This window comes from Papio anubis, chromosome 7 (genome assembly GCF_008728515.1).
Source record: "Papio anubis isolate 15944 chromosome 7, Panubis1.0, whole genome shotgun sequence".
In the NCBI taxonomy this organism is placed as follows: domain Eukaryota; kingdom Metazoa; phylum Chordata; class Mammalia; order Primates; family Cercopithecidae; genus Papio; species Papio anubis.
The window spans coordinates 146,209,802-146,231,558 of NC_044982.1; the positions used below are offsets into that span (position 1 = coordinate 146,209,802).

Genomic DNA, 21,757 nt, shown 5'->3' on the forward strand with positions numbered 1-21,757 from the left:
CAACCTAAGTCACTAGGCTGTGCCCACACCCCCTGTCCGTCCGTCCGTCCGTCCGTCCGTCCGTCCATCCATCCATCCATCCATCCATCCATCCATCCATCCATCCAAAGGACTCGAGAATTCAAAGACGAAGGTCACAGCTCCACTTCAGAGAGATCACAATCTAGCAAGCCCAAAGAGCCAAGCAGACATTATCTGCCTAAGGTACACAGCCTCCTGGCATAACCAACAAGAGGGACGCCAATGGCAAAGACTAGTTTCAAATCCTAGAGAGGAAGTAACAGGAAAAACCTAGCTGGATCCGAGAGCCTCAGAAAAGGCTCCTCCAACCACAAATGATGCAGGAGGTAGACCTCAGCCCGAGGACTCCTTAGGGAGTTGGTTCTAGCCAGGGGCAGGAAGAGAAATAGCAGAGGCAACGCAGAGGCATGTGAAGGGTACATGCCGAGAGGTCAGGGGTCCGGTTAGGGCGCATCACTGGAAGAGATACTGAGACTGAATGGCAGGCAGGTTGGTACAGGAGCCCTAGGAGGTGGGGTCCTTTGCCAGTAAGGCAGGAAGCAGGGTGTGTGTGCATTGTCCCAGCATGCATTGTGTGAGTAGTGGAGAGGCTGAGAAATCCAAGATGGTGGGGCCTGGTGGCTAAGTAGGGCTGCCCAGAGCTGGAGCACAGTTCAAATGAATGAATGCGCATGTTTACTTCATGTGACGCCACCAGGATGGGTAGGGTTGCTCCTGCCTAGAGAAGTTCATAGGATGGCTCAACCTTTTCCCCCATTCCCCACAACTGTGCTTACAGCCTGCTCTGTTCCTGCCACCGCTCACAGGGCCCAGGCTCACAGGGTTGTAGAAATGAGATGCTAGGCTCAATGAATCAACATACTTTATTAGATCCACTAAGCGCCAGGGGAGGGCCCTGTGCCCCAGAGCCAGGTTACAGGGCTCACCCGTAGATTCAGTCTGGTCTCTCCCCATCATGCCTCTCACTTCCAGTCTGGGCTTCTAATAGGAGGACCCCGACTTCTTCCCTCGGCCCTCCCAGTCATCTTCTCGAATAGAGAATCTTTCCTCATTCCAGGGACACCAAAGCTCAGGAAGGGGCCTATCCATCATCAGTAGAACCAGACAAGCTCTCCCATCAGACGTCCTGTGGCTGGGCCCAGAAATGGGTGCCACTGCCTGTGGGACTGCCTTTCCAGGAGAACCAGGGTGTCCTCAGTGCTCTCGGCCTGCACGCGGAGGGGAGTAGGCAGATGTGTGGTGCTCTTTAAGCTCAAAGGCATCATGGCCCTCTCTGTGGAACAAAGGGATACAAGTCAGCGATCCAGGCAGCCCTTGAGCCCTCCCACAGAACATTCCACCTGCACCCACCGGAAGCAGCGGGCACAGAAGAGGTCCCCGTCGCAGCCAGCGCAGCGTAGGGTGGCATCCTCATTGCAGATGCAGCACCAGGGGAGCTCCTCTTCCTCAGCCTCAGGCCTGGGGTCCACATCCTGGGCCTTCAGGGACCAGAGAGGCATAGAGGAAGTAAGGTACCCAGTGGGGTGTGGGAGCCGCTGCAGGAGCAGTCAGCCAGGCAGGAAGCAAGGCTGTGGGCGGCCTGGGGGTCTGCACCTGGGGCTTTTCTCACCTCAGGCTGTGTCCTTCGGGGTTGGGTCCGGGGTCGAGAAGCCTGCTCTGCCGGGATGTTAAAGCCACTTGCCTCATCCAGGACAGCTTCTTCAGTGAGCTGCAGACAGGGTGAAGAGGTACCACTCCCTGCTCCAGGCCCAGGCCCTCCATCTCCCAGTATTTCTGTGTGCTGTGGACTTAGCTTCTCAAACTCATCTTTTTCTTTACTTGTGGCTTGTGGCTGCTGATTCCCTATCTCCAGGGACCAGTGGGCAGGTCTGGGTCACAGGGACAGTGGGGGCCCAATGAGAACTCCCAATGAGGCTCCCACACCCCACTGGGTACCTTACTTCCTCTATTCCTCTCTTGTCCCTGAAGGAGCTTCACAGTTACTGTCCAACCACAGTGGAGGTGGGGCAATGAGGCAGAGATGGGACAAGGGGTGGCAGGTGAGTAAGCCAGGCCCACCTGCTGCAGGACTCTCTGGATGGCTGTCTCCTCATCCTCGTCATCATCACTGTCTGGGAGGCGATAGTCCTGGAGGGTCACTTGAAGAGGGAGACGGGAACAGGGGAAGGGGGAGTGAGGGTGAGAGATTTCACATGAGTGGCTGCCCTCCTGCCTCCCAGAACTGGTGCGGTTCCCAGGGGCACTTATTTCAGAGCTGAGAAGCCTCTTCAGCTACCCTGATCAGACCTGTCCCTGCCTGCCCCAGCCCTGCAGGGCTGGGCCATCACTGAAGCAGGCCTGAGGGCTAGGTTGGAGGCAGGAGTGGAAGCCTCAGCCCCTGAATGGACTGAAGGTCCCCTGCCCTCATGGCTGCCCCTGACTCCTCCTCACCCACTGCTTTGCTCTACCACCTTCCTTGTGGCTCTGGGCTGGGCTGAGCAGATCTCTGGACACAAATACCCCCAGCACCTGACTCAGCCCTGCCAGGGAGGCCTTGACCAAGGGACACCAGTGAGCAGCTGCCCCCCAGCCTTCACCTCTCTCGGGGTCCTGTCCCCGCAGTACGGCCAGTCGCTTGGCCAGGGCCAGAATCCGTTCCTGCCTCGTGTTCTCCTCCCGCAACTCAAGTGCTGCCTCAGCCAGCAGTCTGCTCTTCTCCTCCTCCAAGGACCAGCTGGCCTGCTTCTTGGAATGAGTGCTCCCTGGGCCACCCTGGTTGAGGTCATTCTGGAGAGAGGCAGCTAGAAGGGGTAATGCCATCAGAGAGGCAGAGACATCCCAAGATCTCTCCTCAGAAGCCAATGAGCCCATTTCTCAATGCTTTCTTGCTCTTAAATAATTTTCTTTCTTTTTTTTTTTTGAGACGGAGTCTCACTCTGTCACCCAGGCTGGAGTGTAGTGGTGCGATCTCAGCTCACTGCAACCTCCGCCTCCCGGATTCAAGCAATTCTCCTGCCTCAGCCTCCCGAGTAGCTGGGATTACAAGCACATGCCCCCATGCCCAGCTAATTTTTGTATTTTTAGTAAAGATGGGGTTTCAACATGTTGGTATCCAACTCCTGACCTTGTGATCCACCCACCTCGGCCTCCCAAAGTGCTGGGATTACAGGCGTGAGTCATCACGCCCCGCCTTTCTCAACCCTTTCTAATCACAGATCATCAGCTTTTTGCTCAGCACTAGAGCCTATGGTTTCTATTACAAATAAAATCAGTATTCCTCCATTTTCCCAAATGTAAAAAACTAGTAATCTTAGCCATGTCTTTTCCAACCACATCCATCCCCATCTACCTGATATTTTAACATTCTGTCCTAAGGGTGGGTGTCCTATGGTTTGAGAATCACTGCCCTAAAGGAACAAGACATGATGAGGCCAAAGTTCAGTCAGTCTCTTTGCCTTTCAGGGCAGGAATTACCATTTCCTGGGATCAGCACAGAGAGGGCAATGAAGCCAAGACCTTGTATATCACTGGGCAGGAAGAATTTTACCAGATTAGGTGTGGCTCTGACACAGTCACCTTCAGTTTAGTGTTTCAGAGCAAGAGGTTTAAAATTACAGCTTAGGTTTAAGTCTCATCTCTGCAGCTTAATGTCTGTGTGACCTTGGTCAAGTTCCTCAAGCTCACCAGGCCTGTTTCCTCATTTATAAAAAAGAACAGTATATACCTTATAAGATTTTTTTTTTTTAAAAACAGGGTCTTGCTATGTTGCCCTGGCAAGTCTTAAACTCCCAGGTTCAAGCTATCCTCCCTCCTGCCTCTGCCTCCTTAGGTGTTTAGGATTACAGGCATGAGCCACCACACCTGGCCTCCTAAGATTATCAAGGCTATTCAATGAGATTGTGCCTCTAAAGCAGGATTTCTCAATCTTAGTTCTCTTGACACTTTGGACTGGGTAATTCTTCATTGTGATGTGTTGTCCTGTGACACAGTAGATTTAGTAGCATCCCTGGCTTCTATCCTCTAGGTGCCAGTAATATCCTGAGTTGTGACAACCAAAAAGTCTCTAAACGTTGCCACAAGTAGCCTGGGGGCCAAAATTATCCTTTGTTGAAAAACACTGCTCTGGCCAGGCGCGGTGGCTCAAGCCTGTAATCCCAGCACTTTGGGAGGCCGAGACGGGCGGATTACGAGGTCAGGAGATAGAGACCATCCTGGCTAACACGGTGAAACCCTGTCTCTACTAAAAAATACAAAAAACTAGCCGGGCGAGGTGGCGGGTGCCTGTAGTCCCAGCTACTCCAGAGGCTGAGGCAGGAGAATGGTGTGAACCCGGGAGGCGGAGCTTGCAGTGAGCTGAGATCCGGCCACTGCACTCCAGCCTGGGCGACAGAGCGAGACTCCGTCTCAAAAAAAAAAAAAAAAACAAAAAAAAACACTGCTCTGAAGCCTTCAAACAGCACTGTCCAACAGAATGTTCTATGATGACGGAAACATTCCATATCATGTTCTACATCTGTGCTGCCCAAGATGGCAGCCATGAAGCCCATGTGGCTACTGAGCATTGAGATGTGGCTGGTGCTACTAAATAGCTTCTTCCTCCTTATCAACATCATGATTGCAGAGAATATTCACTGAGTACTCACTATGAGTCAGATACCATCCCAAGCACTTATTGGATTATCTCATTTACTCCTCGTGATTTCCCTGAGGTAGGTTTTTCCATACATATCTTCATTTTACACATGAGGAAAGTGAGACTTAGGTCAAGTAACTTGTCCAGCATCACACAGCTAATACGTGGTAGAACTGGGAATCACTGTCTGATTCTAAAGCCCGTGCACTTAAACACTAGACTTACACTGGCTCCCTTTGGAGTAAGCACTCAATGAATCGTAACTCTTACAATGTTGATCACTCTCTGATTTACATTCATCTCCCAGAGGGTGGACAGCAGAGCCTCTCCAGTCTGGGGAAAGAGGTGGGGCAGATTCCTAGGGAGCCAAATGGAGGGGTTACCTGGGCCTCCTCCTTTCCAGCTGTCGATAGCCACCTCAGCTGCCAGCTGCGTTAGCAGATCCTGTGTCTGCTGGGCTTGGGTCCTGTTGTCTGGTGTGTGATGTGCCTGTCCAGACGAGGAAACCTCAGTGGAGAGCAGGGGTAGCCCAGAAGCAGTCTAGGTCAGGGATGGATGCTAAGGAGTTCTCAAAGCCCAGGGAAAGGAGAAGGATCCACGGCCCACATAATCAAGTAGGTCTGGCAGTCCCCAACAGGACTGAGGGGCCACTTTTTCCTGCCCTACCCAATTGTGCTGTTTGTCCCTGGTCCCCGGGTCTGGTAGCAGGCCTGAGGATCAGGAGGTAGGGGTGGGAGGCTTTGCCAACTCCTGCAAAGTACATAAAATACAAAGGTTGGTGCAAAAGTAACTGAGGTTTTTGCAATTAAAAGTAATAACAAAAACTGCAATTACTTTTGTACAACCCCAATACCTGTGTCTGGGGATCTGCTGGGTCCTCCCCCTAGCACTCCCGCTTCTCTCCTAAGCCATAACACTCACCGGCTGGGGGGTTTGAGAAGGTAGAACTCTGCCCTGCAACGCCGCAAGTCGTGCCTCCATTTCCCGGGTGGAAGGGATGGAGCCCTGACGTTCATCCTTTAGCGCAGCCAGTCGTGCCTCTATCTCTTCTTGTGAGGGGACTAACTCTGCAATTGGCACGGAGGGAGCCTTGTAAGGGCCAGAGGCATCTCAGTCCCAGAAGCCCTGGACTGTGTCCTCTAGGCAACCCCATCTGCCCCCGCTCACTGGGCTTGTTCTCCTGGCGGAGTCGTGCTAGGCGCTCAGCAATCATCTGGTCTTGTCGGGTCAGTCCCTGGCTCTGGGAAGTGCTGGGCTTCTGCTTGGCTTCCAAGGCTGCCACACGCCTGGCAGGATATGAGATAGAGGCTCTTGAAGAAGGCAGAGGGGAAGAGTGAAGGCACCCACTCACTGTTTCGCATTCAAATCGAATCATTTCTGGGCACCTAGGGAGGCCTCCAGTGGGCAATCTGCTGTGCCCCTTACTCATGCCACCCTGCAGCCCAACCTGGCTGACCAGCCAGAGGGTCTAGCTGAAAGGACAAGCTATACCTAGTGCCTGTCCTGGAGAGAGGGCTGAAGAGCTGCTTTAGAAGCCCAAGAGGGCAGTGAGGAGCTGGAGAGGAGAGCATTCTCCTGATTCTGTGCTCATTCCATCTAGAAGATTCGGGGAGGGTCTTTCCCTATGGCTCCCTTAGCCTTTCCCCAACCCTCTTTGTCTTTTTCTCTTCAGCACTTACTTCTTATAGTTCTGAGGTGGTGACCACTTGGAGGCATTGGCAGAAGATCCTCTACAGAGAAGAAATCTAGTGTTATAAGTCCTGCCATCCCACCAGGTAGTGCCCCCCACTCCAAACACTTCCTCGGCTGACTCTTGCCACAGAGTACAAAGCTGTGAGGGCTGGCCAGATGCCCACTGCCATACTTGACTGAACTTTCACCCATGCCTGCCTCTCACCTGGTCAGGACCTCGTGGCACTGCTTGCAGACTTTCTGTTGGGTGTTCCCAGTCCGAGGCACTGCTGCACTGAAACTTAGGCAGCCTGAACAGAAGGCCCTGCCACAATTCTTACAGCCATACTACAAGAAACATGAAACAGGAGATCCACCTCTCACCTGCCCCTGCAGGCTGCTCCCAGGGACTCTCCAATCTCACACACAGAGAAGTCACTGAAGTTATGGCCAGCTGCTGGAAGGAGGAAGAGGAGTGGGGCCCCTAAGGCCTAGGGGTGGAGAGTAAAGCAATTCCTCGGTTTCCAGCATCTTATTCAAGCCAAATGAAGGTTTATACAAAATTCCCATGCTTTCTACCCTGTCTTCAATTCCCTGACCCAGGGGTGTAGAAGACAGATAGATAAAACCCAGTATTTCAGGCCACTGACTCTTCCACAAAGGAGAATCAGAGACTGGGCAGAGCCCATGACTCCTCTGCTCTTGCAGAGATGGAGGGAGGCTTGGCTCAGAATGGGCTAACAATAGCCTCCATTTATTAAGCACTTACTATGTACCAGGCACTAAACCCAGTACTTAACATTCATCATGTGATTTATTCCTCACAATTTACACACATTATTTTACCTAATCTTGATGCCAACCGTGATTATACTTGTTTCGAGAGGAACAGAGGTCCTCTTACCCAAACCAAGGTCACCCCCTCAGTAAGATAGCAGATCTCAGATTTGAACCCTGACTCCAAAATCTAGGTTGGTAAACGCTACACAGTCCTGCCTTCCTACGTGATACTAATTTACTCCATCTGGTTCCCAGCATCTCCTGGTCAGAATCCCTAGCCACAACTGAGGCAGAGGGGGCCTGCAGTTTACTAGAAGAATCTGGCAGGTCTGTGATAAGGACAGGACAGCTACCCTTCACCATGGTGCCCCTGAATCAGGAGGAAGTGTGGTAACCGAACTCGAGCGACCTGGAGAAGGGCGGGCTGCGGGATGGGGAAGGTTCACAGCGGAGAGAGTAACGGGCTTGGTGTGATAGACACCGCGCTTCAGAGGGGCAGGGTGGAGAGAAAAAAACCGCCAGATGCTACACTGGGCCGACAGAAAAGAGTAGCGTTGCAAAAACTCAACCTAAAGCACTTCAGTGGACCCTCACATAAACTCAGAAAGCGAGGGAATGTTAGTCCCATTTTACAGAAATGGAAACTGAGGATCAATGACTTCATCAAAACTACATAGCTGGAAAGGGGCCGTAAGACCAAGTTTTGGACGTTAAGTCCCGCGCTTTTCCCTCCTCTCCTCCCTGGCCCTGCAGCTTTCGGGGAGGGAAGACTCGCCTCCTTCTTGAAGAGAGTGAACTTGACAGCGCAGCCGTAGCACCTACTCTCCATGGTGGCTCCCAGCACCGCAGGATCTGCAGAGTTGAAGTCACGCCGGCCAAGTCCCGGTCCCCTTGTACCCTCACCCCAGCTCCGCCCTTCCCTTCCCTGCCCTGCCACGCCCTGCCCCGCCCCACACGCCCACTGGCACTGTCCGGCCGCGACCTACAGCGGGGAATCCGCACGCTCCCCTGCAGCCAGCGTACGGCAGCGGCGGCAACGGGGGCTGCTGGGAGTCGTAGTTCATTCACGACTGCCAGCCTCCCTCAGAGTCAGTCAAGCCTGACCCAGAACACAATTCCCAGAGGGCTAGGCGCCACTCGGAGCCGGCAGTCCCTACGCGCGCTTAGACTCTTGGGAGTTGTAGTACGAATCCGTCAGGCCAGAACCATGGCAGTGACCAAGGAGCTCTTACAGATGGACCTGTACGGGCTGCTAGGCATTGAGGAGAAGGCAGCGGACAAAGAGGTGAGAATGGTGGCGAGGAAGGCTGATCCTGAGAGGTCTGGCGGCCCTTCCTGTCCTAGCGCCTGGGCCGCGGTTGATATCCGCTCTCCAGGTTCTTTCGGGTCCTGGGCGGGGAGCGAGGGTCGGCCCTATGCCCTCCGCAGCGGGCTCCCAGACATTTCCTGGACGGTCCGAGGGCCTCAAGAGGAAGCGGGGAACAGAGGGCTCTTCGCGCCGGGTGGCTGTGCTCTCCCTGTGGCCTCTGTCTGCTAGAGGCCGCGGGGTGAGGCTGCGAGGGAACGCTAGCCTCCTCTGCGCTTGCGCAGTCTCGGCCTCCGTTTCCGCTTCTGTCTTGGCTGTGACAGGAGGTGCCTCGTTTCAGTCTCTTCTGCAGGCTGATTTAATTCCTCCACTTAGAGCCTAGGGCGAAAGAAAAGTCAGATCTCAAGGCCTCTCCACTCCCTTTTCATGCCCCCTTGCCAATGTGACCGATGACCCTGCTGTCTCTATTTTCTTTTCCACTCTAGCCCATTGATTCTTTTCAGGTAGCTGTTGCCCTTCTCAGCATGTGCTCGTTAGTGGGCTAAAAGCAGGAGGATCAGAAAGTTAAGGCAGACGGCCTAGAGTTCCATGCTACCTTAGGTGTTGATAAAAGATGCCAGGGAGTGAAACACTGATCAAGCTGGATTTAGGATTTCTGTTATCTCCCCCTGGATCATGGTGGTAGTTTTAACAATATAGGAAGGAGAGGCGTTCATCAAATGAAAATTAGTGCCCAACTGAGCCGAGATCGCGCCACTGCACTCCATCCTGGGCGGCAAAGCAAGACTCCGTCTCAAAAAAAAAAAAAAAAAGTAAAATTAGTGCCCATTAGGCCGGGTGCGGTGGCTCTCACTTCTAATCCCCGCACTTTGGGAGGCCGAGGCGGGCGGATCACGAGGTCAGGAGTTCGAGACCAGCCTGGCCAGTATGGTGAAAGCCCGTCTCTATTAAAAATACAAAAACTAGCCAGGCGTGGTGACACGCACCAATAGCCTCAGCTACTCGGGAGGCTGAGGCAAGAGAATCGCTGGAACCCGGGAGGTGGAGGTTGCAGTGAGCCAAGATTGTGCCACTGCACTCCAGCCTGGGTGACAGAGCCAGACTCCGTCTCAAATTAAAAAAAAAAAAAAAAGGAAAAAAGAAAATTAGTGCCCACTATTGTCCCTGTACTTCTGAGCTGCCCTGCTCATGGGGTGAGTGAGCTTTTGAGAAGAGGAAGCTCTGGGGCAGAAAATCAGGGAGACCTAGAGGGTCCCTGGGAGATGCTGTCAACCTGCACAAATCTGTCCCCTGCAGCCGCAGTTGAAATCAGAAGTGGCCATGGCATGTCTATGAAGCATCAAAAGCATCTGCTCCACCTCTCTCATGTTTTAATATTTTAGGATTAATAATTCCTAACACCTGTATAATGCTTACTATGTCCTAGACAGTATTTTTTTTTCCGGGATTGTATTCTAAGTGCTCTCCGTTTGCAAATTATTATTTTAAAAATTCTTTATTTATTATTATTTTTTGAGACGGAGTCTTGCTCTGTCGCCCAGAGCTGGAGTGCAGTGGCGCAATCTCAGCTAATTGCAACTTCTGCCTCCTAGGTTCAAGTGATTCTCCTGCCTCAGCCTCCCGAGTAGCTGGGACTATAGGCATGCACCACCACGCCTGGCTAATTTTTTTTTTTTTTTTCCGTGATCTTCCCACCTCGGCCTCCCAAAGTGCTGGGATTACGGGTGAGAGCCACCATGCCCTGCCTGCATATTATTTAATTAGTACTTTATTACTAGTGGGAAATTATTTGAGACATTTCACCCAAGATCCGAGTGGGAAATCTGGAGTTTTTGGGGTTTTTTTTTTTTTTTTCGAGATGGAGTCTCACTCTGTTGCCCAGGCTGGAGTGCAGTGATGCAATCTTGGCTCACTGCAACCTCTGCCTCCCAGGTTCAAGGAATTCTCCTGCCTCAGCCTCCTGAGCAGCTGGGATTACGGGCATGTGCCACCACGCCCAGCTAATTTTTGTGTTTTTATCAGAGACAGAGTTTCACCATGTTGGTCAGGCTGGTCTTGAACTCCTGACCTCAAGTGATCCACCAGCCTTGGCCTCCCAAAGTGCTGGGATTACAGGCATGAGCTACTGCGCCCAGCTGAAATCTAGAGTTTCTAACCCTGAACTTGAGAACTCCTGAGGAAGTCAGTTGGAAGCCATTCTCTATTAATTAGAGAAGTTACATAATCAGATTTTCTTTTTTTTAAATTCTAGTTTTTGAGAAAAGATCTCTCTCTCATTCAGGCTGGAATGCAGTGGCACAATCACAGCTCGCTGCAGCCTCGACTTCCTAGGCTCAAGTCAACCCACCTCAGCCTCCCATGTAGCTGGGACTGCAGGTGTGCATCATCATGCCTGGCTAATTTGTTTTGTGTGTTTTGTGTGTGTGTGTGTGTGTGTGTGTGTGTGGTTTTTTTTTTTCTCCCAGAGATGGGGTCCAGCTGTATTGCCCAGGCTGGTCTCAAACTCCTGGGCTCAAGTGATCCTCCTGCCTTGGTCTCCCAGAGTGCTGGGATTGCACGTGTGAGCCGCTGTGCCCTGCTTTATACTTTAAAGAAAGTATTCAGCTGAATGTGATGGCTCACACCTGCAATTCCAGCACTTTGGGAGGCCAAGGTGGAAGGAATGCTTGAGGTCAGGAGTTTGAGACCAGCCTGGGAAACATAGTGAGACTCTGTCTCTCCATATGTATAAAAAACAAAAAAAAAAAGCTGGGCAGGGTGTTACACGCCTGTAGTCCTCACTACATGGAAGGCTGAGGTGGGAGGATCACTTGAGCCTGGGAAGTTGCAGTGAGCTATGATTTTGCCACTGCATTCCAGCCTGGATGACAGGGTGAGACCCTGCCTCTCTTAAAAAAGAAAAGAAAAAAGGAAAGAAAAGAAAATTCAACTCTAGTCTGCATAATGAAAATGGGTGGGGGTGGGAGGAATGGAAGAGCTGCCACTAGGGGGTCAGGTGGGGCTGGTGTCTAGGCAAGAGACCAAGGTCTGAGCTGGGCAATAGTGACTGGGATCCAGTTCTAACTCAGATGAGATAAGGGATATGTGTGAAGCCTCTTTATAAAGCGTAACAGGTGCTGTTCCTGCCTTTTAGTAGGAGAGGCAAGATTCATGCATACAAGGGAGACATGGTAAGTTCCTTAAGAGGGGTACAAAGTGCTGTGGATGTTCAGTGTAGGCTGAGATTGCTTTTAGTTTGAGAGAAGGGATAAAGGAAGTAGAGAAGGTATTTGGGGCCTTGAAGAATGAGCAGAGTTTGGACATGTGGAGGTGGAGGCAGGGCATTGTAAGAAAGCAAATGTATATATTAATACGTACAGTCTATTTTGGAGCATAAGTAGGTGGCACCCTCAAAGAGGCCTTACCTATTTTTCTTTATCATAGCAGCCAGTTCTCCTTTCTAGCACTTATTCCCATTTGCACTTTGGATACACTGGCTAGCTTCATGGCAACAGACACTTTTTGGTAGAAAACAAGAGAGACCTAGGCCCTGGTGTCCCCTCACCATGGTTTAATACCTGTCATAGCCAACCTAGGTTGCTGTCATAGGGCAACCTAGAAGATACACAAATATTTCAAGTGGATACAAGGAAGAACTCCTAAACTGGTTGTCCAAATAGCCTGGGAGTTCTCAATTTGGCCTCTACAGAAAGTCTCCAGGAACTGGGTGAAGGAACTTCTGAAAATCATGTGTGATATTTTTTATGTATTTATTCTGGAGGAGAAGGGGACATTTTTTTTTCTTTCTTTCTTTTTTTTTTTTTTTTTTTGAGGCAGGATCTCTCCCTGTTACCCATGCTGGAGTCAGTGGCATGATTACTGCTCACTGCAAACTCCTTCTCCTGGCCTCCCCATGGTGATCCTCCCACCTCAGCCTCAAAAGTAACTGGGACCACAGGTGTGCACCACCATGCCCGGCTAATTTTTGTATTTTTGTAGAGATGGGGTTCCACCATGTTGGCCACGTTGGTCTTGAACTCCTGGGTTCAAGCAATCCTCCCGCCTTGGCCTCCGAAAAGTGTTGGGATTATAGGCATGAGGTACCACACCTGGCCAGAGGAGGGAATTTTAATTCAAAAAAGGTTAAAGCAGCCCTGATGGAGGCCAAGCTCCCTGTGTTACTGATGGTGAAACTGCGGCTCAGAGAAGTGGGTTAGTGGCAGAATTGAGACTAGAACCCTGATGCCCTGATGCCCAGCTCAGGCCTCTGCTCCGTCTACTAAGGCTCCCTGGCCCTGTCCAGCGTGGTCCAGTGGTAGTGATGAGCACCACTACCAAATTTAACTTGTGTTCAGACTACTTCTCTGAATCCCTAATCCATGTATCTATCTGCCTGTTTGACCCCTCCATTTGGATGTTTCACAGCAGTCTAAATCTTACTACATCCAAAAACTGGCCAGCCGCAGTGGCTTATGTCTAATCCCAGCACTTTGGGAGGCCCAGGCAGGCACATCACCTGAGGTCAGGAGTTTGAGACCAGCCTGGCCAACAGGGTAAAATCCCATCTCTACTAAAAATACAAAAATTAGCCAGACGCAGTGGCACGTGCCTGTAGTCCCAGCTACTGGGAGGCTGAGGCAGGAGAATCGCCTGAACCTGGGAGGTGGAGGTTGCAGTGAGCTGAGATCAAGTCACTGCACTCCAGCCTGGGTGACAGAGCTAGAATCTGTCTCAAAAAAAAAAAAAAATTTGAACTCTTTCAAGTCTCTCTCCAAACCTGCTCCTTCCTTGGATTTCCCTATCTTATGGCACCACCATCCATCTATTCAAGCTAGGAACCTGGAGTCATTCTCAGTACCTCCCTGTCCGCTCACCCATGCCATCTAGAACATCACCGGGTCCTGATGAGTCAGGCTCCCAAATAATCCTCAAACCTGTTCACCCTCTCTGTCTCCACCACCACCACTCCAGCCCAGGCCCCGTCCACTCAGCTGAATGTTTCAAGGAGCCTGCCAACCTGTTTCTGCTTTCAGCCTATTCCATTCTGATCTATTGGGCCTCTCCAGTTCTCCTCACAGAAAATGGAGTGACCTTGCTACTCCCTGAAAACCCTATTTAGCACTTTTAATAAAATACTCAATAGAATTTCTTAGCCCATTCATACATTTTCCTGTGCCAGGAATGCTCTTCCTCCCCTTCTGCTAATCTGAGTTGCTTTCACTTGTCCTTCAGAACTCAGTTGAAATGGCATTCTCAGAGAAGCCTTGCCTATATTCTCTTTCATAGCAGCTGGCTTTTCTTTTTTCTAACACTTATTTCAGTTTGCATTTATGTATTTATTTGTGTGATTATTTGTCTCATACCTTAATGCCCTCTGCACTCCTGCTTCTGAGGACCAGATCTGATTCAGGCTCTTCCGTAGCAGCCCCTTCCCTGGTGACTGGCACATAGTAGGTTCTCAATAAGTATTTGTTGAATGAATGAAGTAGTAGCTAAAGAGACCACTGCAACAACTTTACTTGACAATCAGGAGACCAAGGGCAGTCACTGCCTCTCTCAGGGCCTGACTTTCCCCAAATGTAAAATGAAGGAGTAGGGCAAACTACAGTTTGAGGGGGCAAATGGCCCATGACCTTTTTTTTTTGAGACAAGAGTCTCGCTGTCACCCAGGCTGGAGTGTGGTGGTGTAATCTTGGCTCACTGCAACCTCTGCCTCCCGGGTTCAAGCAATTCTCTGCTTCAGTCTCCGGAGTAGCTGAGATTACAGGCACTCGCCACCACACCCGGCTAATTTTTGTATTTTTAGTAGAGACGGGGTTTCACCATCTTGGCCTGGCTGATCTTGAACTCCTGACCTCGTGATCCACCTACCTCGGCCTCCCAAAGTGCTAGGATTACAGGCGTAAGCCACCACACTCAGCCAACTTTTTTTTTTAATGGCTTATGTGCTAAGAATGGTTTTTACATGTTTAAATTGTTGTAGGAAAAAAACACAGCTCGACAACCAAAAAACAAACAACTCAGTTAAAAAATGGCCAAGCCAGGAGTTTGAAGTTACAGTGAACTCTGATCATGCCACTGTGCTCCAGCCTGGGTGACAGAGTGAAACTCTGTCTGTAAAAAAATTTTTAAAAAAGGAGGGTGGTGGGGGCAAAGAACCTCAATAGACATTTCTCCAAAGAAGATAATACAAATGGCTAATAAGCACATGAAAAGATGCTCAACTTCACTAGTCATTAGGTAAATGCAGATCAAAACCATTTTGAGTCCAGGTGCGGTGGCTCACACCTGTAATCCCAGCACTTTGGGAGGCAGAGGCAGGTGGATCACCTGAGGCCAGGAGTTCAAGACCAGCCTGTCCAACATAGTGAAACCCCATCTCTACTAAAAACACAAAAATTAGCCGGGCGTAGTGGCAGGCGCCTGTAGTCTCATCTACTCGAGGAGGCAGGAACGCTTTGAACCTGGGAGATGCTTGCTGTGAGCAGAGATTGTGCCACTGTACCGCATCGGGCAATCCGGAGTTGCAAGATCTGCCTCAAAACAAACAAACAATGTTGTGATACCTCACTTCACACCCATTACATGGCTATGAGACCAAAAAAAGGCAGCCGGGCGCTGTGGCTCTCAAGCCTGTAATCCCAGCATCTTTGAGGCCGAGACTGGCGGATCACGAGGTCAGGAGAGATCGAGACCATCCTGGCTAACAGGTGAAAACCCCGCCTCTACTAAAAAAATACAAAACCAGCCGGGCAAGGTGGTGGGCTCTGCAGTCCCAGCTACTCGGGAGGCTGAGGCAGGAGAATGGCGGAACCTGGGAGGCAGAGCCTGCAGTGAGCTGAGATCCATCCAGCCACTGCACCCAGCCTGGCGACAGAGGACCCCCAAAAAAAGGCAAAAACCCCGAACATATTTATGAGGCTATTGGTGGAGGATCTGTTTCGTCAGAGTCTGGTACAGGCCTGACGGTGCACCGTTCCGGGTCTGGGTGACAGAGCCGATCTTGTTCCAAAATTGCGCAAAGAAATAAATGTTGGTGGAGGATGAGAAATTGGATCTGTGCATTGCTGTGGTGCAGATACTGTAAGATGGTATGATGATTTCTCAAAAAATTAAACATAGCATTATCATATGACTCAACAATTATCATATGATTCATATGGTAATTAAATATAGAAGTAATATGATCCAGCAACAGAAACAAATACAAAACAACAAAGGAGAATATACAGCAAAGACCATATGTAGCTCCCTAAAATTTTTACTCTCTGGCCCTTTACAGAAAAATCTGCTCATCCCTGTTCAAGTTAGGGACAAGTTCCTTTCTGTACACTCTGCCTTTGTGTACATGAAAGTAGCCTTTCTGCAAATGTTCTTCCCTCGTATCACAACAAACCTAGCAGGCCAGAAGTGGGCTAAACACCACCTTTCACGGGGATTAACAATCAGCCATTCTCCTTGTTCCCCATCCAGCCCTAGAGGAGACAGGCAGGGCATGGTGTGGGTTTTTTTTTGTGGGAAAGCCTTAAGTTGAGGACCTGGGTTTCGGGTGGAAGTGCTCCTGGGGAGAGGATCCGTCTCCTGCTAGAGCCTGAAGCAGCGAGCGCCAAATTCTTACACACACACTCACAAGGCGGGGCACCACGCTGCCAGAATGAAGGTTTAAGTTGTAAGTTAACGCTGTTTGCAAACCTTCAAGAGAGATTCCAAAGTAATCTCAGGAATTACCTGGGTGACTGCAGTGGCCTTTGAATCCTTTTCCTATTTCTGTTCTTGATCCTCTTGATCCTCTTCACACAGCAGCCAGAGTGAGCCTTTAGAATGTGAATCAGATTTTGTCACCACTGGTCACAACTCCCAGTGGCTTCTTGCCAGTCCTAGAATGAAATCGGAAGTCCTTCCCCTGGCCCATGTGGCCCTTATTGCCTGTCCTGCACGTTCCCTGCCACCACTCTCCCCTTTGCTCACTGTGCTCCAGCCACATCAGTCCTCCTGATATTTCCTACAACATTGTGATAAACAATATATTTAACACAAAATTTACTACTTACCATTTTCATCCTTTTTGATTATAGGATTCAGTGGCATTAAGTACATTTACATTGTTGTGCAGCCATCACCACCATCCATCTCTAGAACTTTTCCATCACTTCAAACTGAAACTCTATACTCAACAAACAGTGATTCCCCGTTCCCTTCTCCCCCAGGCTACTGTGACCCACTCTTCTACTTTCTTTCTCTATGTGAATTTGACTATTCTGTGAACCTCATATAAGTGCAACCATGCAATATTTGTCCTTTTGTGTAGGCTTATTTCGCTTAATTAACATCATGCTTTCAAGGTTCAGCCATGTTGTAGCATGTGTCAGAGCTTCCTTCCTTTTTGAGGTTGAATAATATTCCATTTTATGTATATACCACATTTCGTTTATCCATTCATCTGTCGATGAATATTTTGGTTGTTTCCAGCTTTTGACTATTGTGAATAATGCTAGTATGAATGTGGGTTAGAAATCTGTTTGAGCCAGGTGCTGTGGCTCACACCTGTAATCCCAGCACTTTGGGAGGCCGAGCCTGGTGGACTGCCTGAAGTCAGGAGTTCAAGACCAGCCTGGCCAATACGGTGAAACCCTGACTCTACTAAAAATAGAAAAACTAGCCAGGCGTGGTGGTGGGTGCCTGTAATCCCAGCTACCCAGGGGGGCTGAGGCAGGAGAATTGTTGAACCCAGGAGGCGGAGGTTGCAGTGAGCCGAGATCGTGCTACTGCCCTCCAGCCTGGGCAACAGAGCAAGACTCTATCAAAAAAAAAAAAAAAATTGGCTGGGTGCTGTGGCTCACACCTGTAATCCCAGCACTTTGGGAGGCTGAGGCAGGTGCATCGTCCAAGGTCAGGAGTTCAAGACCAACTTGGCCAACATAGTGAAACCCTGGCTCTACTAAAAATAGAAAAATTAGCTGGGCATGGTGGCGGGCGCCTGTAATCCCACTACTTAGGGAGTCTGAGGCAGGAGAATCACTTGAACCCAGAGGCGGAGGTTGCAGTGAGCCAAGATTGTGCCATTGTACTCCAGCCTGGGCAACAAGAGCGAAAGTCTGTCTCAAAAAAAAAAAAAAAAAAAAGAAATCTGTTTGAGTTCCTACTTTATGAATTTTTTGTGGTTATTGAAACAAGGTCTTGCTCTGTTGCCCAGGCTGGAGTGAAATTGTGCAATCACAGCTCACTGCAGCCTCAACCTCCTGGGCCCAAGTCATCCTCCCACTTCAGTCTCCTGAGTAGCTAGAACTACAGGCATGTACCATCATGCCCAGCTGATTTTTATTTATTTATTTATTTATTTTTTTGAGACAGAGTCTCGCTCTGTCGCCCAGGCTGGAGTGCAGTGGCACAATCTCGGCTCACTGCAAGCTCCGCCTCCCGGGTTCACGCCATTCTCCTGCCTCAGCCTCCTGAGTAGCTGGGACTACAGGCGCCCACCACCGCGCCCGGCTAATTTTTTCTATTTTTAGTAGAGACGGGGTTTCACCATGGTCTCGATCTCCTGACCTTGTGATCCGCCCGCCTCGGCCTCCCAAAGTGCTGGGATTACAGGCGTGAGCCACCGCGCCCGGCCCCAGCTGATTTTTAAATTTTTTGTAGAGATGGGATTTTGCTATGTTGTCCAGGCTGGTCTCAAACTCCTGGCCTGAAGCAGAGTCCCTACTCTAATTTCTTGTGCTAGTGCGGTGGTTAATGCCTGTAATCCCAGCACTTTGGGAGACTGAGGCAGGATTGCTTGACCCTAGGAGCTTGAGATCAGCCTGAGCAACATGGCAAAACCTTGTCTCTACAAAAAAGAAAAGAAGAAATTAGCTCATTGTGGTGGCACACGCCTGTAGTCCCAGCTACTCTACTCAGGAGGCTGAGGTGGGAGCATTGCTTTAGCCCAGGAGGTCAAGGCTATAGTGAATTGAACCACTTCACTCCAGCCTTGGTGACAGCAAGATTGGGTCACAAAAACAAAACAGTTCTTTTGAGTATATACCCAGAAGGAGAACTGCTAGATCATATGGTAATTCTATGTTTAATGTTTTGAGGACATACTGGCTTCCACAATGGCTGTGCCATTTAACCTTCCCACCAGCAATGCACAGGAGTTCCATTTTCTCCACATCCTTTCAACACTTAATTTTCTGTTTTCTTTGGATAATAACCATCCTAATAAGTGTGAAGTGGGCCTCCTGTGATTTTTTCCAGCACACCTAACACATTCCTGATTTTCAGGGCCTTTACACATGCTAATCCTTCTGCTAGAACATTCTTTCTCTGGGCAGTCGTCCATCTCCCACACCTAATTCAGATTTCCATTCAAATATCATCTGCTCAGAGAGGCTTTTCCTGACTACCTATTTAAATGAGCTACCCCCACACCCTTATCTGCTGTATATTTCGAAGTAGATCTCACTACTACACATTATAGTACATGCCCATTTCCTTACCATTGCTCTCCCCATTAGAATGTAAAAAATCCAGGAAGGAAAGGACTTCCTCTGTTTTGTTTACTACAGTGTCTCCAGCACCTAGAACAATGCCTCGCCCTTGGTAGATGCTCAATAAATCTTTGCTGAATGACTGATGAACATGCATTCTTATTTTCTTGGGCAGTAATATTTTATGACGAAGTGAAGTTATTAGACTGAGAGTAAATATATTTACAAGCTTTTGGTTTATAATGCAGAATTGCATTTCAGAAAGGTCATACTGACTTATACTCTCACCTGGTAGGTAGGAAGTCGCCCATCTCTCCACTTGCAGCCCTGACTCTAGAAAGCAGCATGCTGTGTGCTTGGTGCCTTGCCCAGAGCAGGCACACACTGAATCTATTTTTATTTTATTTTATTGTATTTTATTTTAGACAGAGTCTCACTCTGTTGCCCAGGCTGGAGTGCAGTGGCATGATCTTGGCTCACTGCAACCTCTGCCTCTCGGGTTCAAGTGATTCTCCTGCCTCAGCCTCCCAAGTAGCTGGGACTACAGGCACCCACCACCACGCCCGGCTAATTTTTGTATTTTTAGTAGAGACGGGATGTCACCATGTTGGCCAGGCTGGTCTTGAACCCCTGACCTTGTGATCCGCCCGCCCCGTTCTCCCAAAGTGCTGGGAGCCATCATGCCCAGCCCACACTGAAAGTTTATTAAATCAAACTTGAGAGTGTTCTGCCTGGTTCTTTTTCATTTCCCTTCCTTTTCTCCATGAGTGTTTTAGAGGAGGGTTGAAACATTTCCCTTAAACAGCATTTTTATTAAGTGCCTGTTGTGTGTCAAACTCTGAGCCTGGTGCTAAGGATACAGATGTGAAGAGAAGCGGTTTCAGGGCCCCCACATCTTGTCTGTTTCCATCTTCTCTGTCTCTTGCTCCCGGGGCCCATCATTTTTTTTTTTTTTTTTTTTTTTTTTTTGAGACGGAGTCTCGCTCTGTCACCCAGGCTGGAGTGCAGTGGCCGGATCTCAGCTCACTGCAAGCTCCGCCTCCCGGGTTCACGCCATTCTCCTGCCTCAGCCTCCCGAGTAGCTGGGACTACAGGCGCCTGCCACCTCGCCCGGCTAAGTTTTTTTTTTGTATTTTTTAGTAGAGACGGGGTTTCACTGTGTTAGCCAGGATAGTCTCGATCTCCTGACCTCGTGATCCGCCCGTCTCGGCCTCCCAAAGTGCTGGGATTACAGGCTTGAGCCACCGCGCCCGGCCGGGGCCCATCATTTTGAAATGCAGAGGCTAACGTTGGCAGTTCTAGAAATTCGTGTTTTTCTTCCTTCCCTCCCTCCCTCACTTCCATCCCTTTCATCCCTTTCATCCCTTCTATCCCTTCCTCCCTGCCTTCCTTCCTTTTTTTGAGACACCATCTCCCTCTCCCGCCCAGGATGGAGTGCAGGTGCGTGATCATGGAAGCAATCCTCCCACCTCGGCCTCCTAAAGTGTTGGGATCACAGGCACGAGCCACTGTGCCCAGCCTAGAAGTTTATGTTTTCTAGTCAGTTGATGATTTCCTAGAGAGGATCTTGGTGCAGAAAATAACAGGTTTTCCAGAGAGGAGCAAGAGTCAGCTAAAAATACATATTAAAAATAAATTTACAGTGGCTCATGCCTGGAATCCCAGCATTTTGGGAGGCTGAGGCAGGGGCTCACCTGAGGTCGGAAGTTCGAGACCAGCCTGGCTGACACGGTGAAACATCTCTACTAAAAATACAAAAAATTAGCTGGGCTTGGTGGCAGGCACCTCTAATCCCAGCTGCTCAGAAGGCTGAGGCAGGAGAATCGCTTGAACCTGGGAGGCAGAGGTTGCAGTGAGCCGAGATCGCGCCACTGCACTCCAGCCTGGGTGACAGAGCAAGACTCTGTCTCAGAAAAAAAATAAATAAATAAAAATAAATAAATAAATTTAATAAAGAGAGTAACAGTTTTTATTTTTGTTTTTTGTTTTTTTAAAGATGGTCTCGCTTTGTTGCCCAGGCCAAAGTGCAGTGGTGCAATCATAGCTCACTGCAGCCTTGACTTCCTGGGCTCAGGTGATCCTCCCACCTCAGCCTCCTGAGTAGCTGGGCTTACAGGTGTGTGCCAGCATGCCAGGGTCATTTTTGTATTTTTTGTAGAGATGGGGCCTCACTATGTTGCCCAGGCTGGTCTTGAACTCCTGGGCTCAAGTGATCCTCTGGCCTTAGCCTCCCAAAGTGCTGGGATTACAGGCATGAGCCACTGTGTCCAGCCGAAAGTAACAGGTTTTGTTTTTCTTTTTTTTTTTTTTTTTTGAGAAGGAGTCTCGCTCTGTCGCCCAGGCTGGAGTGCAGTGACACAGTCTCCACTTACTGCAAACTCCGCCTCCCGGGTTCACGCCATTCTCCTGCCTCAGCTTCCCGTGTAGCTGGGACTACAGGCGCCCACCACCGCACCCGGCTAATTTTTGTATTTTTAGTAGGGACAGGGTTTCACCATATTGGCCAGGCTGATCTCAAACTCCTGACCTTGTGATCCGCCCGCCTTGGCCTCCCAAAGTGCTGGGATTGAAAGTAACAGTTTTTATAACTATCTTTAACGTGGGAGGCTAAGAATTGTTGCTTGTTGCATCTACCATGTGTTGAGAATAGATGGAAATCATGATACAGATGTTGGAATTGTAAATGTGCCTTCATAATCACCTTTGTACTTACTAGCAGTTACAGTTAAGAAAGTGGACTTTGGGGTCAGATTGTCTGGATACTTGCCCCATGACCTAGTTTGTGACCTGGAGCAAATATTTAACCGCTCTGTACCTTGGTTTCCTCATCTCGTCTGCAAAACAAAGATGATGATAGTCTGTTCTTGATAGCACTGTTTTGAGGCTTGATCCATGTAAGCATTTGGCACAGTGCCTGGC

General features: G+C 49.6%; 2 protein-coding genes across 3 annotated transcripts in view; one reads left to right on the forward strand and one right to left on the reverse strand.

Annotated features, from left to right (window-relative positions):
* Positions 1-866: 866 nt before the first annotated feature.
* ZFYVE19 (zinc finger FYVE-type containing 19) lies at positions 867-8,173 on the reverse strand. The gene is given in 12 exon segments (XM_031668825.1): positions 867-1,294; positions 1,372-1,499; positions 1,631-1,729; positions 2,080-2,159; positions 2,598-2,801; positions 5,017-5,122; positions 5,555-5,700; positions 5,801-5,919; positions 6,313-6,363; positions 6,531-6,652; positions 7,860-8,018; positions 8,020-8,173. Coding segments are annotated over 12 exon segments (1,422 nt in total). The 5' UTR covers positions 8,149-8,173; the 3' UTR covers positions 867-1,215.
* A 90-nt stretch (positions 8,174-8,263) lies between these two features.
* DNAJC17 (DnaJ heat shock protein family (Hsp40) member C17) overlaps positions 8,264-21,757 on the forward strand; it is a 44,719-nt gene continuing 31,225 nt past the window's right edge. For both annotated transcript variants that reach the window (XM_031668826.1, XM_031668827.1), the window contains exon 1: positions 8,264-8,369. In XM_031668826.1, coding sequence (XP_031524686.1) covers positions 8,292-8,369 — 78 coding nt within the window. In that variant the 5' untranslated portion in view covers positions 8,264-8,291. The remainder of the gene's footprint in view (positions 8,370-21,757) is intronic.